General features: G+C 36.8%; 1 protein-coding gene and 1 long non-coding RNA gene across 7 annotated transcripts; one reads left to right on the top strand and one right to left on the bottom strand.

The window, feature by feature from the left end:
- Positions 1–500: 500 nt before the first annotated feature.
- On the bottom strand, positions 501–9,197 carry LOC122289810 (CASP-like protein 4A3). 6 transcript variants are annotated; one of them, XM_043097112.1, is made up of 12 exons: positions 8,939–9,195; positions 7,564–7,680; positions 7,417–7,480; positions 6,865–7,014; positions 6,693–6,774; positions 5,573–5,691; positions 5,381–5,468; positions 5,125–5,191; positions 4,479–4,665; positions 2,292–3,608; positions 1,507–1,642; positions 501–817 (listed from the first exon to the last, which is right to left on the bottom strand). In XM_043097112.1, exons 10-12 carry the CDS (start codon positions 2,888–2,890, stop codon positions 623–625), a joined length of 930 nt encoding a protein of 309 aa, XP_042953046.1. In that variant the 5' UTR covers positions 2,891–3,608; positions 4,479–4,665; positions 5,125–5,191; positions 5,381–5,468; positions 5,573–5,691; positions 6,693–6,774; positions 6,865–7,014; positions 7,417–7,480; positions 7,564–7,680; positions 8,939–9,195; the 3' UTR covers positions 501–622. The 6 variants fall into 6 exon arrangements, with proteins under 6 accessions (XP_042953046.1, XP_042953045.1, XP_042953044.1 ...); XM_043097111.1 differs by lacking the exon at positions 5,125–5,191; XM_043097110.1 differs by lacking the exons at positions 5,125–5,191; positions 5,381–5,468 and having other exon boundaries at positions 2,292–2,905; positions 8,939–9,197.
- Positions 9,198–13,268: 4,071 nt separating this feature from the next.
- Positions 13,269–15,431, top strand: LOC122289811. Its single transcript, XR_006236228.1, has 2 exons — positions 13,269–13,474; positions 15,010–15,431. It is a non-coding gene; the product is annotated as an uncharacterized LOC122289811 (long non-coding RNA).
- Positions 15,432–15,659: the final 228 nt, after the last annotated feature.

Raw genomic sequence — 15,659 nt, 5'->3', positions numbered from 1 at the left:
CAAATGAACATACCATTTGCAATCACCCCTCGTGCAAACTATCAATAAAATTGCAATACCATTTTCCTTTCAAAAAAGTTCAAATTAGTCCTAACAATTTAAAAAATTACAATTTTACCTTCTTTTTAAAGTTTTTTTTAGTTTTTTAATGGGACAGTGAGTAAATTGAGAGTTTCCCAAAATCCAAGAATATAACATACCAAAAATTAAAATAAAATTCAACATTAAGGAGTTATTTTATAAAGAGTAAGCTTATCCATGTTTCACTAAGCTCTTGGACTCGGCCCATTTTGTTGGTCACCAGTTGAAAATTAACAAGCAAACTAGAGGACTGGGCCTTGAAATTTCCGGTGTTTGGTTTCCCTTGTGAGTCCTTTCTTTTCTTAATGAAGAAACAGGGTGCCCGAGTCAAATGGCTGAGTCATAATTATTGCAAAAAGTAAAATAAGAACCAAAGGAATTATTGCTTTCCAATCCATATCAAGTCAATAAATTCTTTATTTATCCGACTAAGAATTTATTTATTTTTATTGAATCTATCTCTCTGTACAACATGAAAATGTACTCTTCAATCATCCACAACATAGAGATGAAATTAAGAAACATGAGAATGGTTCCAAGATCATGTAAATTGACGGGTGCAAAGGCTGTAACCAGATATGAGGGAACTAAAGGCAAAGGCAACAAAAGCCAGGAAGGCCATCCCGACAGACGCGCTAGCCATCTCTGTGAATTTGTCTTTACCCCAGTTTGATTGCCAATCATCAACCCGGGTGGCTGCCGACGAGGATGATGATATGAGAAGATATGCCAGTATCTGCTAATAAGATATATTAACAAAGCAAATAGTAGCTTTTAGTGCACAACAACATAAAAGGTTGTCAAGATAATAACAATGATCGATTAAGGCCCTAAAGATTAATCATAACTGGCATGCCCAAAAGATGGGAACATTTGGAAATTAACAGAGGCCCCTAGCTAAGTTGTATTTCTGATAAAGAGAGAGCCATATATCCTCCAAATTCACATTATTATCTGTTTGAACACCTGTAGTACTTCCTAATGGTTTCAAACGTTGGTTAATATGCTTTCACCAACTATCTACACCAACCTATAACTCATGAAAATGGCTTCTCAGACAAGCTAAAACGTTACAAAATGTGCATGGCTAACAGCAAACAATCTCCAACAAATCAATTATATTGTCTAACCCATATAAAATAAAGGAGATTTATAGAATAACATGCTACCCTATAGTCCATTGTGACATGCTGTAACAGTGAGGTGGATTGAACTGAAGATGTTAAATATGCATTAAACATGCAGAATTGAGATGAAATCCAAAGACTATATGCCAGTGAAGTGGATTGAACAGTTTAAACTAAATCCAAATACTCGAGGGTTTGCCATTATGCATAAAACATGCAGAACTGAGATGAAGATCATCAGCAATTGCAGCATGATAAAAGTAAGATGAAGAATAGACTCGGAAGCTGCACAACTTGCCTGATCCATGAAGAAATCAAAGTGGCGGCGTAAGTGGTGGCGGATTGCATGTTTCCCAGTGAACATATGGTAGGTTAAATCAGATGCTTGAAACCCGGAATATACAAATGCAATGACATTCACAGATAAGCAATACCTGCCAATGAATGAACTTTACCATCACATCAAATACCTCAAAAGAAGAAAATAAGAAGAGGAAAAAAAAAAAAAAACTGCAAATATTCTCAATATTTTCTATATAGATTAAAAAAGAAAAAAAAAGTAGAAAAATTCAAGCAATGTCTAAGCAGATTTAAAATAATACAGGGGAGTTATGTCTAGCTAATCAGTCAACCACACACACATATAACTGATTGAAGAAAAGTTAAGAACATCATGTCATCAACTCCTTAAGCTAAGGGAATGTTTACTACAACACAAACCAAAGGAAAAGGGTTTAACTTGGTCAAAGGAAGTGCAGCCGATGAACAGACCAACCGATTGTAAGGATTCTTTTGAGACTCCTTCAGAGAGAGAGAGAGAGAGAGAGAGTAAAACTAACCCTGAAAATTGAAAAAAAAAAAGAAAGAAAGTGACTTGATGAAAGCTATCATATATGCTAAGATTGCTTATAATACTCATTAGATCAAAGTCTCCAAATTTAAAGAAAAAACATTAAGAGAAACCTGTAAACAGTGCCTATTCAGTATAAATTATCATCAAATTCACAGAAAAAATAACATAAAGAGGAACTATATGTAAATATATATGACACAAAAACATTGAGAGAGTTGAGAGAAAGAGACCTGTATTCCTTGTAGCGGTCAAAGGAGTCGCCACTCCAACCCTGGGTTTTATCGGCGGCCATAACTGAAAAGGAAATCAAGCAGAGCACAATCTCGCTCACCCGAAACACTAGCGCAGCCCTATTCTCTATCTCGTCCCTCTTTGACGTGGGTATCGAAGCTACCGTCCCCAATCTCCTATCATGCCCCCCACCGCCCGGTCCGACCTTCGACACCGACAGAGTTGGTTCCTCCCTCATCGCTCGGTTGAACACCATCACTGGAGACGGAGAATCCGCCGCCTGCGCACTTCTGTATTTTCCCTCGTTCTCCGGCTGTTTCTGGCGGCCCAAGGGCGACGGTTGCGGCGAGTACTGCGTCAACCTGTCCAAGGAAACCATCGCCTTGGATTTGTCCGGCGGTTTATCCGGGAAGTTCTCCGGTGACACGTAGGGAGGGGTCTCCGGCAGGTCACCAAGCTCGGATAGTTGTGGTGAGTGGAAGCGGAGTGGCGAGTGGGGCGATTCCATGTTCCTCGAAGATGAATCGGAGTTCCTAGAAGATGACTTCTTCATGGCTGCTTTGTATTGCTGCTGCGGGCTCTGGCTATAAGCTTCCATTTTTATTTTCTTTCGCTTTCCCGGGTTTTCAAGCGCACAGAAAGAAACTCAGTTTGGGGACTCGGAAAAAGAAGATGTAACAAACTTTTATGCACTGCCTAGGGACCATTTTTCCGTTTTCCGTGTGGACCTCAGTCCACGTGTCAATTAAAGATGCAAAACTTATAACCAAGTGAACCAATGGAGTGCCGCCACATAGTCATAAATAGATTTTTTCTTACGATATTTAAATGTTGTGCTCGTAAAAGTTTCGAGTAATATTTTATTTATAAGAAATTTAAAATTATATTCTCAGAGCTGCCGACTAGCAATGAAAGCTGGTGTGCCGCTTAGCATAATTATATATATTTTTTAATTTTTGATTTTTTAATATATTTAAATATTTTTAAAAAATAAAAAAATAAACCAATATATTAAAAATTACTTTATTAATTAAAAAATGATGATGGTTAATCATTTTAGTAGGAAGTACTACTTAAGATTTGCTTAATTTAAAAGGCTTCTAGAATTTTAGAGAATCATGATCCTTAGTACTACAAACAATTATTATGCTTATTTATTTTTTAATTTTCTAGAGATGAGACTATATAGTTACACATCCTCATATGAATTGCAGTATCCTATGAAAGTAAGAAAATTATGAAACTTCACCAACAGACAATGAAAAAAAAAGTAGGGTTTTTGGACAAATCATTGATCTACTTGTACAAAAACAGATCTGCACAGTGAGAGAAAGAAAAGGAAAAGAGGAATCAAAGTCAGCATTTTTTTTTTTTAATGGGTGAAGTTATGACACAATAGCAAAAAAAAACAAAGTTAAATAAAGTTGTTTTCATCTTTAGGGTTGCTTTAGGAGTGGGCTATTCTTTTGTGTTCTAAATAAAAAATACCTTAAAGAGTACAATTTCCTTCCCAATCTCTTTTTCCTTTATTTCCTTCCAATTCACAGATTCTCCCACTAAGGTATCTTTGGTTGTGAAAAGCTTTGAGAATGTAAGAAAGATGCATTGTTTATTAAGTTTTGTGAAAGTATATAGGAAACTTTGATTAATTTGTTTTGAGTATATCTTATAATGAGGGATGTGATAGTGGATAGATGAGAGTTGTAAATTTGTTTTTGTCTTCTTTGTTTTTCCCTTTTCAATGAACCCTAGACAAATGATTAGGGATCAAAAGTTTGAAATATAAAATTTTCAGAAATGCTAAACCCACCAAAGTTGGGTCTCGATAGTGTGTCCCGATGCAATTTTTTCTTTTATTTAGTGATTAAGAAAGTGTTTTTTAATGATGTTGTGAATTTTTCTTTTAAAAAAAAAACATCAATGCATGTAGAAAAAAGTAAAAAATAATAAAAAAGATGAAATACACTTATCAAGACTCAAATTTGAGTATCGACTCAGTGGCTGTAGCTTTACTTTAAATATTTGTTAATGAAAATATGTTTTTGGGTACAAGTTGAAATTTTTTAAAAAATTTTGAAAAAAATACCAAACCAAACATGATAAATCTTGAGAGAGAGTTCAAATGACAAGCAGAGTTCTGAACAACAATTCATATAGGATAGGTTCAAAGTCTGAAACTCCCTCACCTGTGGAATAGTTTTCTTAGGACTACCTTCCAATAATTGTGTCAGCGGCCACGAGAATAGTGAAAAAGTACTCTCGCTCTAGAAGAGCAATCACAGGAAGCCTTTAAGAAAAAATAATGGACTTTGCTTTTTGCCCACAAAGACAATACTTTCAACAACACCGCCTATAGATCTCACCAGGATATACCTGAAAGGAACAAGTAAAGCATCACTTCCTCTACAACATTCTGAAAATAAAAAATTTTATCCCTTGCCTTTATGTTTCAATTACCAAAAAGAAAACCTCCCACACACTTTTCTCTTTACTTTTAAGGACTAACATGATATCCCATAATCTACTTTTCCATATAGACTTGCAACCACAGCTGTGAATTTGTGACTAAAGTAGTTATGTGCTACACAACAAAAGATCAATTTATACTATTTTGGCTGGACCACTTGAAAGATAATTATAATGAACATAAGGGCTTTCATAGCTAACAATAGGGAAATGCTCACACAACTTTTGGCATTCTGAAGAAATATTCCACTAGAACCAATTGGTTGGTCAGAATAATTAATATAAAGCTCAAAAGAGAAGCCAAAGCAAAAGAAGTCTTAACGATAAAATTTGAGAGAGAGAGAGAGAGATTTCAAACACAATTACCACTCCTAATTCATTTGGGTACAGCACGGCTGGCCAAGCAATTTCCTCTCCTAATTTTAGTGCGAAACTACACGATTTAGTGTTATAATTCCCTTAATGATACAAGTAGTGTAAACCAGCATAACCATCAAAAAATTTAAAAAACCAAAAAAAAAAAAAAAAAAAAAAGTCCTGGCCAGCAGGAATGTTTAGATCCCCAGTCAGCTTGACTGCCTCTACATATTAAATAAACTACATATCAGAAGACTTTTCTCACCATCCCCAGCATTCCAGTCACCACACTTACGCCGCAATTGTACCACCTCAGTGCCATAATTAAGGACCAAATATGCCAACATACAGGCCTATGTTTCAACAGCAGGTTTCACCATCAAAATGACATGATTACATTGGATTCTAAGGGATGAGTACTAATAACAAAAGGAAATGGATATACAAGCAAGCTCACCAGAAAAAGGATCTAAATCTCCTCTGGAAGTGGTGGTCCGACTAAAAGTTGTATACTCAGATAATCTGCTGCGCTGGACTAGCAGCAACCTTGACAATTTCACACATGTTTCTGGAAACCTAAGAATTGAGTTGGAACATAATTCTTTGTGAAAAAAAAAAGGCATATCGTTGCAACTAAAATTAATGGAGAGAAAAATACAAGTAAGGGTGTGATGCAATCCAAAATTTAAATACTGGAAATAACATTATTCAGCTCTAAATACTAAAAACTGACATATTTTAATATCAAAACTCTAAAAAGAAAAATAATTCCTATTAAATTAAATGTTTTGAGTACTGATTTCTATTGAATTAATGGAGTTCCAGTATTTCCTTTGGATTTCAAAACTCATTATGACAATGGGGGGAAGTTTAAGTAAAATGAGAAAGCATCAAAACGAGTCTATCCCATAATTATGAGTAGCAAACAGGAAATTATTTTTTTGATAAGTAAAAAAAGAAGAAGGGTGATAAAGTATATATACTGCCCACATCTCAAATGCAATAGTTTTAAATCTAATTTCCCCTTTAAAGAAACATTGTCAGCACTCCAAAAGGCCTTGGCAATATCAGGAAGCATAAGCTCAGAGACACTGTGAGCTGCAAGAGCTGCCACTTTGACTCTACACACACTACTTTCTCCAGTATCATGATCTAAGCTTCTCAGTTCTCACAGGGATGCATCACAAAAGAAGGGTGGTGTTTTTGTGAATTTAGATGGTGAACTGGAATCTGTTGAATTTCCTTTTGGCTCTTGCAAGTATACAACCTGTCAATAGACAGCATACCATGGATATTTCATATAAACTGCAATAAAACTTGGGGAACCTGACTCTCCAAAGGAAAAGATCCCCACTTAAGCCACGTCAAGAGACTAACAGAAAAGGGTAGGATGAAGTGCTACATATAGTTCCTCCATATGATAATTCATCATTTAACGGTATTCAAAGAATGCAATGTCACTTGAACTACCTGGTCCAGGTCAAAACTCGAACTATTGAAGTCAAAGCAAACTATAAAATTAGTCATTTTAGACCATATAAATCAGCAATAATCTAGAAGTAGCATCAATAAGTCACCTGCATGATATATGTCTCATCAGTGTCTTTGACCACAAAAATTTCAAATAATGGAGTTCCCAGAGCTGCATATACCAACTGCCTGCAACAAATAATAGACAAGATATTAACAAGAATAATGTAAATAAAGAAAGGAGAAGAAGAAGACAAAGAAAAAGAAGGAAAGAAAAACCTTATCTTGGACTGTAACTCCTGCCAACAAATCTGCCCACTCCAGGAGTTATCTGCACTAATCTACCGAAGGGATTATCTGAGTAGCGCACCCACCATCCTACCAACATATATAGCGACAACGGTTTAGAGACCAATGATGGACACTTTCCTGTCAATGCCGTTTTTCCCATCAGTATTATGTTGTCTCATCTCCATTAATAAATGTAGGGAAGAATAATTTCCAGACACAACATTAAAAAAATAAAAAATAAAAAATAAAAAAATAAAACTAGCACAACGTGTCCATAGGCCCCATTCAATCTAATGTCATGCAAATAAGAAAAACTAATAGTTTCAGTTTCAGTTTCTACTACATTTTTTCACCTTCTACTACATTTTTAACCAGCCACTTGATATTTTAATGACCATATAGGAAGAACAAGAGATGACAGACTATGCCTATTAAGGCCAAGGAAGATTAACAGTAATTGAACAAAATTGCAAACCAGCTAACTAAAAGTGGAATGGGAGACGATTGATTTTAGTGGCTATAAGTTGTTACGGAGATTACCAGTCTGCCTCATGTGTACCTAGACAACCTTAAAGCATCAAGGTTGCTCTTCTTCAATTGCATTCTGCAGATGGACAATGGATCAGATCAATGGTAAAATTATAATGTGTGAGTCTGCACATCTTGCAATTCAAATCTTGCTCTGACCTTCAAGTGAGACATGATTCCAGCAACAGTGTCTTTTGATGTAGCTTCTGCAATAGCCATTTTCAACTTTCCAGCATCTAGAAAGTCTTCCTTGTCAATTACATCTTCAGGTTGGAACTGCAAAGCATGGAAACTTCTCAGAACTAAACAAACACAGTAGAAGTGCCAGTCTGACATTTAGTATGTTTTTGTTTTCTTTTATAGTTTTTATGGCAAGATTTCAAACTAAGGCCTATACTTCCCGCAACCAATGTATTTTCATCTACCTAGGTGTATCAGTTCTAATATTGTTCTTTAATATAACATGTAAATCTAAAGTTTCAACTTGCAAAACAGATTGGTATTGAGAGCCTTTTTGACACCATAGACAAGAAATGCAGGCTCTGTAATCTCAAGACCATCAGGGATATATAGTCTGAAGGTCATTATGAGGCAAAACTATCTCTAATACCCAAAAAATAAATCAGAAAGCAATCTATTCTTGATTTTAAGCTTCCAAATGGTGGGATGTTGATTTCTCCAGGTTCCTCCCCCTCCTCCATTTTTTTTTTTCCCATCTTTCTTTCCTCTGGAAACAATAAAGGGACATAGAATCACTTCTACAGCTGTAAATGAAGTCTACTTCAATTTATTTTAATACAAACAATCAACTACATTACTCTAAAATCGATAACAAACAGTCGTTATAGTTATACTTCATAAAACAGAAGTGAGGCAAACAACTTAAATGTACAATATAATCACAGTTCCACAAAAGTTTCATTTGGGGCCGGGGGAACCCAGCTGCCTGGATATTTCTAAAATTGATAGGATAGAGCACGAGTCCAGTAATTTCCAGGCTATTGGTTCCCGGGTTAAGAAATTTTTTGAATCCTTTTGGGTCACAGAAAAAAGTAGACCGCCTAAAACTTGCAACATTTCCTCCCACTTTTCACAGCCAAAAAGAAAAAAGAAAAATATGAAGAAGAGAGATGAGAATTAGCAACTTTTGTGCAATATTACAATTTGCACAGTCACTTAAATAACACTGAAGACTAGTCTGAAGTCTGTCTCTTTACGCTTTCAAAGCATGCATTTTTCGGTTACCGTAATTTACAGGAAACCAAGAACCAAATATGTTAAATTTTCTCATTTATCATTACCCTCCAAATCTTCCTACCCCATATCTCACTAGTCCTATGAGCTTACAAAAAATCTTATGCATCAAATTTTCCGTAAATCATCTAAATGGGACACCACAGGATGAACCCACATAGAGAACAGAATAAACAATTCAGAAAAATTAAGGGAGAAAAAGGGAAAGATAATCTCTATATATCTATTTCTGAAACAAAGGAAATGGGCGGTACCTTGAGAACAGAGGCAAAGTTCTCACCTTGTTCAATCTCAGAGAAACGGCGGTTTCAATCTCATTCCAAAGAGGAACTGCTGTTTCTGCTATCGTTACTGGAGCAACGGCAACGAGGCCGGAGCTCTTGTGGCTCTTACTGGGAGAAATAGCGTCGTTGGTCAGGAGGGAGAAACAACCCAAACCCAGAACGAAATAGAGACTGGCTTTGGATTTCTTGGAAGGGAAATCCGAGCAACTGTAGGAGAAGGGCGGTCTCAATTGGGGTATTGGGATTGCGTTACCCACCGCCATCTTGTTACGCCTATGACCTGTCTAACTGTTCACACAAGATAATAAACAGATAATATTTAATTAGTTCGGCAATTTACCTACGTCTACTAAAGTAAAAACTCAATATTTTCAATATATTTATATAAAATTATAAACACTCATGAACAAGTTCTATATCTCTCAAAATGCCTTCTGCTATAGGTTTCCCTAGAACCTCTATTTCGCCTTCAACTCTTTGCCTTGATCGCTCACCTCAGTGAGGATGATTGACATCATTGCAAATGATCTTTTTTTATAAAAGAAGCCTACCTAACGTAGCCACCATAGTTGATAAACAAGAAATTTTTAGCAGCTATCCTTAACTGTTGAGGGGCTGCTATAGCTATCTAGGACTAGTGAGAAGATTCTCTTGGATGGTGGGAGGTTGCATGATCATATGGGCAATTCACACTTGGGGGGTTTCCAACAATTACTCCCTCCACCCAAGTGTGCCAAAGTAGGATGTTACAAATAGTTTCATCCTTCAAATGATTGTACTCCTTCATTGGAATACTTGTTAGCCATGAGAGATTTCCACTATCAAATGCATCTGCAGGTGCGTCTTCAAATGGATATCCAGATGTCTCTCTAAATGCATCTTCAAATGCATCAGCATTGTCTACATCCATAGAGCTTGCAAGGGATTTTCTTTAAGGGAGATTCACAAGTGCTTTACTGCACAATCTTAACTCTCTAGGATTCTTCTTTCGCTTGAGTCTATGAGTCCACACTCATGTACACTTTGAGCAGATTGAGTTTCGCTCAAGCAACAATCGAGTGAACAATCTACCCGGTGCCTTTACAGCTTTCAAACTAAGCTCCATACCCCTACAATTACACCAATCTCCAACTTGGAGATTGGTTCTCAACATGCCATTCTCTATCTCCAGCATGATCCCTTATCATCTCTACAATTTTACAGCTCATGTCTTCAAGTTAGAAGACTAATTAAAGTGATGCATAACTTTAGTTCATCACGTACAGTGCCCTTAATTAACACATCTATATAGAGCAACACATCTCCCATTGCACTAGGAATCAATGGTCTCGCACGGATCTTGACACATATCAAAAAACTTGTTGCTCAGGTCTCCATCTCTAACCTGGGCGACTAACTCCTCATCCTGCTGCTAACATATCCTGTCTTCAATCGATGTGCCCATCTTGTGTGTAGTCTCCGACTTGCACAATCTCCATTCTTGCAAGATTTTTCTTTATACCGTAGTTCACTACATTCATTCAATAGGATGTTGTTTAAGGTAGTAACCACCATGGAGGTCTGATCGTATTGACAGTCATGCGATCATCAACTTTAGGTGTAGATATCCCTGGAACATCTGATATTTTGGTCCTATCTCTCACACCTTTGCTTCATGTCATGGTCTAGGGAGATTTCTTCAAGTTTAGTTGAGGAAAAGTAAAATTGACTTCCTTTTACTTCCTCACCTAATTCACACGACCATTACCACGAGCCAAGCCCAATGAATCATTCGTGACTTTCCATGCCTTTTTGAGAAAATACTACTGAATGACTGTTGTCTTCAATCTATCTTTAACAACATTGTGCACTGCAAGAAATACGACGTTATGTATTTCTTTAGTCACCATATTCACAGTATCATTCTCAAATTTCTTACGATTTTAGCAGTCTCTTGTGGCCTGTCGTGCCACAATTCCTAACGAGTCATCTGTTGTCTAGATCTTGACTTGCCTCTGCTCTTATTCCTAAACTTTGATTAATCCAAGCTTCTATCTTGATTATCAACGTTCAGGACCAACAAATTCGAGATCTTGCCAGAATCTCTTCTGCGCACCTCCTCATCTAGGATAAGATCTCGTACATTATGAAACTTCAACTTCGACTTCTTTGCAGAATTACTCATAGCCATTCTCATGACCTCCCAACTTTTTGACCACAATGCCAAATACTATTGGGCAACAAAAGTACCTTATGCCTTTTTGAGGTTCTTCATCTGTACTTTGTTATTTATAACTGGCTTTTCAAAGAAAACCATAATGAGATCCGTTTGCGGTTCTCCTTTAATAACATTGTGCTCCATGGGTTGTATGATTCCCAAAACCTGCCGAAATAACAACTTAATTAGCATCGTCCAATGATCTGAAGTTTGCTCCTCAAACTTCACGATCCCAACTGGCTGAAATCAAGCCCAAAAGAATTGAGTTTGGCTGAATTGGACTCCAACAAGCCCAAAACAAATGAGTCTGACACGACTCCAATTGGCTAAGATCAAGCCCAAAACATATGAATCCGCCAAGATTGGACTCCAACTGACTTTGATCAAGCCCACAACTGATCTGAGGTCTGAACGATCCAGATTGAAAGTATCGGTGGTGAATCTCAACATTCCCACCGTACATATGAGTCTTGAATTATCTAAATAGTTTTTCAGCATTGTTTGATCATCGCAATTAGACTACAAATGACTTTGATCAACCTTACAACTGATCTGAAGTTTGAATGGTCCAGATCATTAGTATTGATGGTGAATCTCAACATTCCTACCATACGGATGAGTTCGGAATGATCCAAATAGTTTGTCAGCACTATTGATAATTGCAAATAGAGTCCAAATGGCATAGATTAAGCCCAAAATGATCTAAATTTTGAACAGTTCAGATCATTAGTATCGATGGCAAATCTCAATATTCTCATCGTACGGATAAGTCTGAAATGATCCAAATAGTTAGAAAACACTATTTGATTGTTGAAATTGAACTCCGAATGGCTTAGATCTAGCTCAAAATGATCTGCAACTTATGGACGATTCAGATCAAAAGTACCAATGGTGAATCTCAATATTCCCACCTTACAGATGACTCCGTAATGATCTAAATAGTTACAAAGTACTATTTGATCGTTGAAATCGGACTCTAAATGGCTTAGATATAGCCCAAAAAATGATTTAAAATTTCAACGGTTCAAGTCATCTGGCGCGTGTGGCACACTCGCTATAGCAGGGGGTTTGGGGCACGTGAGGTGCGTGCGTTTCAAGTGCCGAGTGCTTCTAGGGCGCTTGCCTCTCATGCATCTTCAACCTGGGATGCGCGTGAGGGAGTGTGAGTGTGTGTCCCTCATTCATCTTCTTCCTCCCGCTGTGGGTGGGGCGTGTGGATGCATGTTACCCACTCGTCTTCTTCCTCTGATGCGACTGAGGCTCGTCTGTGCACTCTCCGACTTCTAGGGGCGCGTATAGGCTCCAGCATCCGTTTTTGATGCCATTTGTGGCAACAGATTCGTCTTGATGCGAGGAATTTCATTATGTGATCAAAAGTTACTTTCGATCAACTTGATTTTTCTAGACAGCACGAAATCAAAACTCTGATACCAATTGTTGCGCCTCTGACTTGTCCAAAAAATCTCATAATACGATAGAGAGACAATATTTAAGTGGTTCGACAACTTGCCTGCGTCCATTGAAGCGAAAACTCAGTATTTTCAATATGTTTGTATAAAATTAAAAACACTCATAAGCAAGCTCTTTATCTCTCAAAAGACCTTCTGTTATGGGTTTCCCGAGAACCTATATTTTGCCTTCAGCTCTCTGTCTTGATCGCTCATCTTAGTGAAGATGGTTTACACCATTGTAAATGATCTCCTTTTATAGGAGAAGCCTACCTAACGTAGCCACCATAGTTGACAAATAAGAAATTTTCAGCAGCTATCCTTAACTGTTGAGGGGTTGCTGCAGCCATCTAGGATTAGTGGGAAGGTTCTCTTGAATGGTGGGAGGTTGCATGTTCATATGGGCAATTCACACTTGGAGGGTTTCCAACACATCTCTCTGTATGTCGCTTAATGCCTGACTGTTTTGAAGTGGTGTCCTCGAGGCTGGAGTTTTCAAATTTTCAATCTCTGGTTGATCGACTACACAACACATCACAGAGCAGAAACGTGGGACCCACATATTTAATGGGTGGATTAAAAAGAAATGAATTTTGTAAGTATTATTTTTTAATAACAATTTTAATTATTATTTCGAAGGAAAATTCAATCGATTTTGCATACTCTTGAGTCCTTGCCCACGAATCCTCCTGGCATGCCATGAAAAAAAATTGAAATGGAACGTTTTGGTTGAAGAGAAAAGTGGTGTTTTGGGTTGTTGGGCGGGAGAGGAAAAACAAAGCATGTTGCATGGGATTTAAAAAACAAATGGAACGTTGGGTGGCAGAGGAATGTGAAATGGTGCATTACGGAATGTGCAAAACGGTGTGGAACAAATAATTGAAATGGTGCTTTCCTTCTCATTCCCCTTCTTCGCGTTTACTGCTCTCCATTCTCCCATCCATTCTTCCATCCATTCTCCTTCTCTCCTCCACCTCCTCCATCCCCTCCATCCCACTCTCATTTATTTTATTTTATTTTATTTTATTTCTGAACCCTCACCCTAACCCTAGCCAAAGTGCACAAGTTAGTCAGTTGTCTTCATCTTCTTTTGTTTAACCCGAAGCCACTTCTTTATCTTTACCTTCTGCAAATCCCAGATTCACTCTCCCACCCTCCCTCTTCTTCGTTATTTTTCATCCAATCCGTATCATCAATTGTTTCTTCATTCTCACCACTGATATCTCTCTCTCCCTCTCTGCCTCTTTGTGATTTTCGATAAATTTAGGTTGATTAAGTTTGCATTGTGGATATATTTTGATTTTGTTGTTTGTATCTGGGATCTAAAAGTTGGGTTTTTAATTTGTAGTTTTGAGATGAATTTCTGATAAAAGTAGAATTTGTAGTTTTAAGTTGTAACTTATTACAAATGCTTGTTGGTGTTGCTTGTTTCCATGCAATTTGCTGCATTTTTTGGAATGTTATGCATAACAGTATAGAAAAGATGAAATTCTACTTGGGCTATGCCTATCTTTCTCATTAATAAAATCCTAGTGAATGATAAAAGAAAAATAGAAGAAAAGATGAAATATTTGTTTTAATGTACTTTCAAATTATTGGCTTAGAACATTATTCTCTTCTCATCTGTCTCAATAATACTCCAAGCAACATTAGTCATGAATATAAGGATTGGAATGTTAAGAATCCTCATCTGTCTATGTAGTTTGATACCTAATGTCACAATGTACTTTCCTTAGTTTAACCTACTTCTTCCATTTCAACTAATGTATTTGGATGAGGCCGATGAGGGAGGTGGAAGGCTACTGTCGTGATTTAGATCAAGGGTTGGTCCATTAGAGAGGGAAAAGAGTGGTAAAGGGTGGAAGCTTTCAGCTTTGTGTGAACTACTAGACTTGGTAAAAGAAGGATAGAGTAGTCGTACAGCAATGGATGAAGGAATATTGAGACTCTTTAATTTAATCCCCACACTATTTAAATCCTCTTGATACTCCAAAATAAGCTGTCGGGGGTTTCTACCCTAAAAAGAAAGTTGCATGTGGGGTAGATTAATCACCCTTTCTTGTAAAATACTTGAAATAGAGGCTTTTTATTTTTCTGATTTTAGTTTTATTTTTTCCTGACCACACTCACTTAATGTCAATAGAACAAGTGTTGTAATTCCTTGTGATAGATTTAGAATGACATCATCAAACTTTTCATATTCTCTTGTTAATCTTATATTGAGGAACGACCCAATGTACATCTGCGGTTATAAAACTCTACTTAGAACATCAAATATTCTATAAGAAACTCAGGACGATAATTCATTGGGTGTCCAAAGTACAATACGGCAGTAGAACATATTTTCATTCCTTTGACATTTAATGGGTTTGTACAAAATTTTGATATCTAATGTACCCATTGTCTGTTTGTTTATATTCAGGGATTACTATATTACAACTATTTCAAATGGGCAGATAGTGGGGAAAAAAGAGAGAAAGAACTTGTAAAGATAGAAGCTGAATTATTAAGGAAGGAGGAAGAGATTAAAAAAAGAGAGGAAGGGATTGTGAAGAGGGGATATTCAAAGGTAACAAACAAACATCCGGCATGAACGCACATTGCTTCATGTGTATTGGGTTATTACTATATTAAAACCGTTGTACTTGATAAAGTTTAAGTGCAGCCCCACTTAATGGGAACTTTGTACATTATATGTCAGGGACTATTTGGAATGCTGTTGTGTATTCTGGAACCTTTCGTTAAATTTCATGTTAGTGTTGAGAATCCTCATCTATGCTAAAGCATTCTTGAACCTTTCGTTAAACTTCTAGACCCATTGATGAGCTTGAACCATATTGTGTACGGTCTCTGCTTTCCATTGACTGAGCAATTATGTTTTGAGCCAATTAATCAATATAAAGATAGAATTCAAGCAAATATGAGTGTTTTTATTACTAATTTTAGGTAGGGAGCCTCAAATATTTTCCACCTTACACTTTGTTTTAATAAATAGAAAAAGAAAAAAACCAAGTAGATGCTCTGGCCAGGGAGCAAAGACAAATAAAGTTCAATGAGCCATTTGAAAGAAGC

Source organism: Carya illinoinensis, chromosome 12 (assembly GCF_018687715.1).
Source record: "Carya illinoinensis cultivar Pawnee chromosome 12, C.illinoinensisPawnee_v1, whole genome shotgun sequence".
NCBI lineage: Eukaryota > Viridiplantae > Streptophyta > Magnoliopsida > Fagales > Juglandaceae > Carya > Carya illinoinensis.
This window is presented reverse-complemented; position numbering and strand designations above follow the sequence as displayed.

Bases quoted from the DNA above. Each gene is read 5' to 3' on its own strand.
- LOC122289810 (XM_043097110.1), bottom strand. From the start codon at position 2,890: ATGGAAGCTTATAGCCAGAGCCCGCAGCAGCAATACAAAGCAGCCATG. The intron at 1,643-2,291 runs GTCTCTTTCTCT...ATTCATTGGCAG, and splicing joins GACCGCTACAAGGAATACAG to GTATTGCTTATCTGTGAATG. The intron at 818-1,506 runs GCAAGTTGTGCA...TCTTATTAGCAG, and splicing joins TTGATTTCTTCATGGATCAG to ATACTGGCATATCTTCTCAT.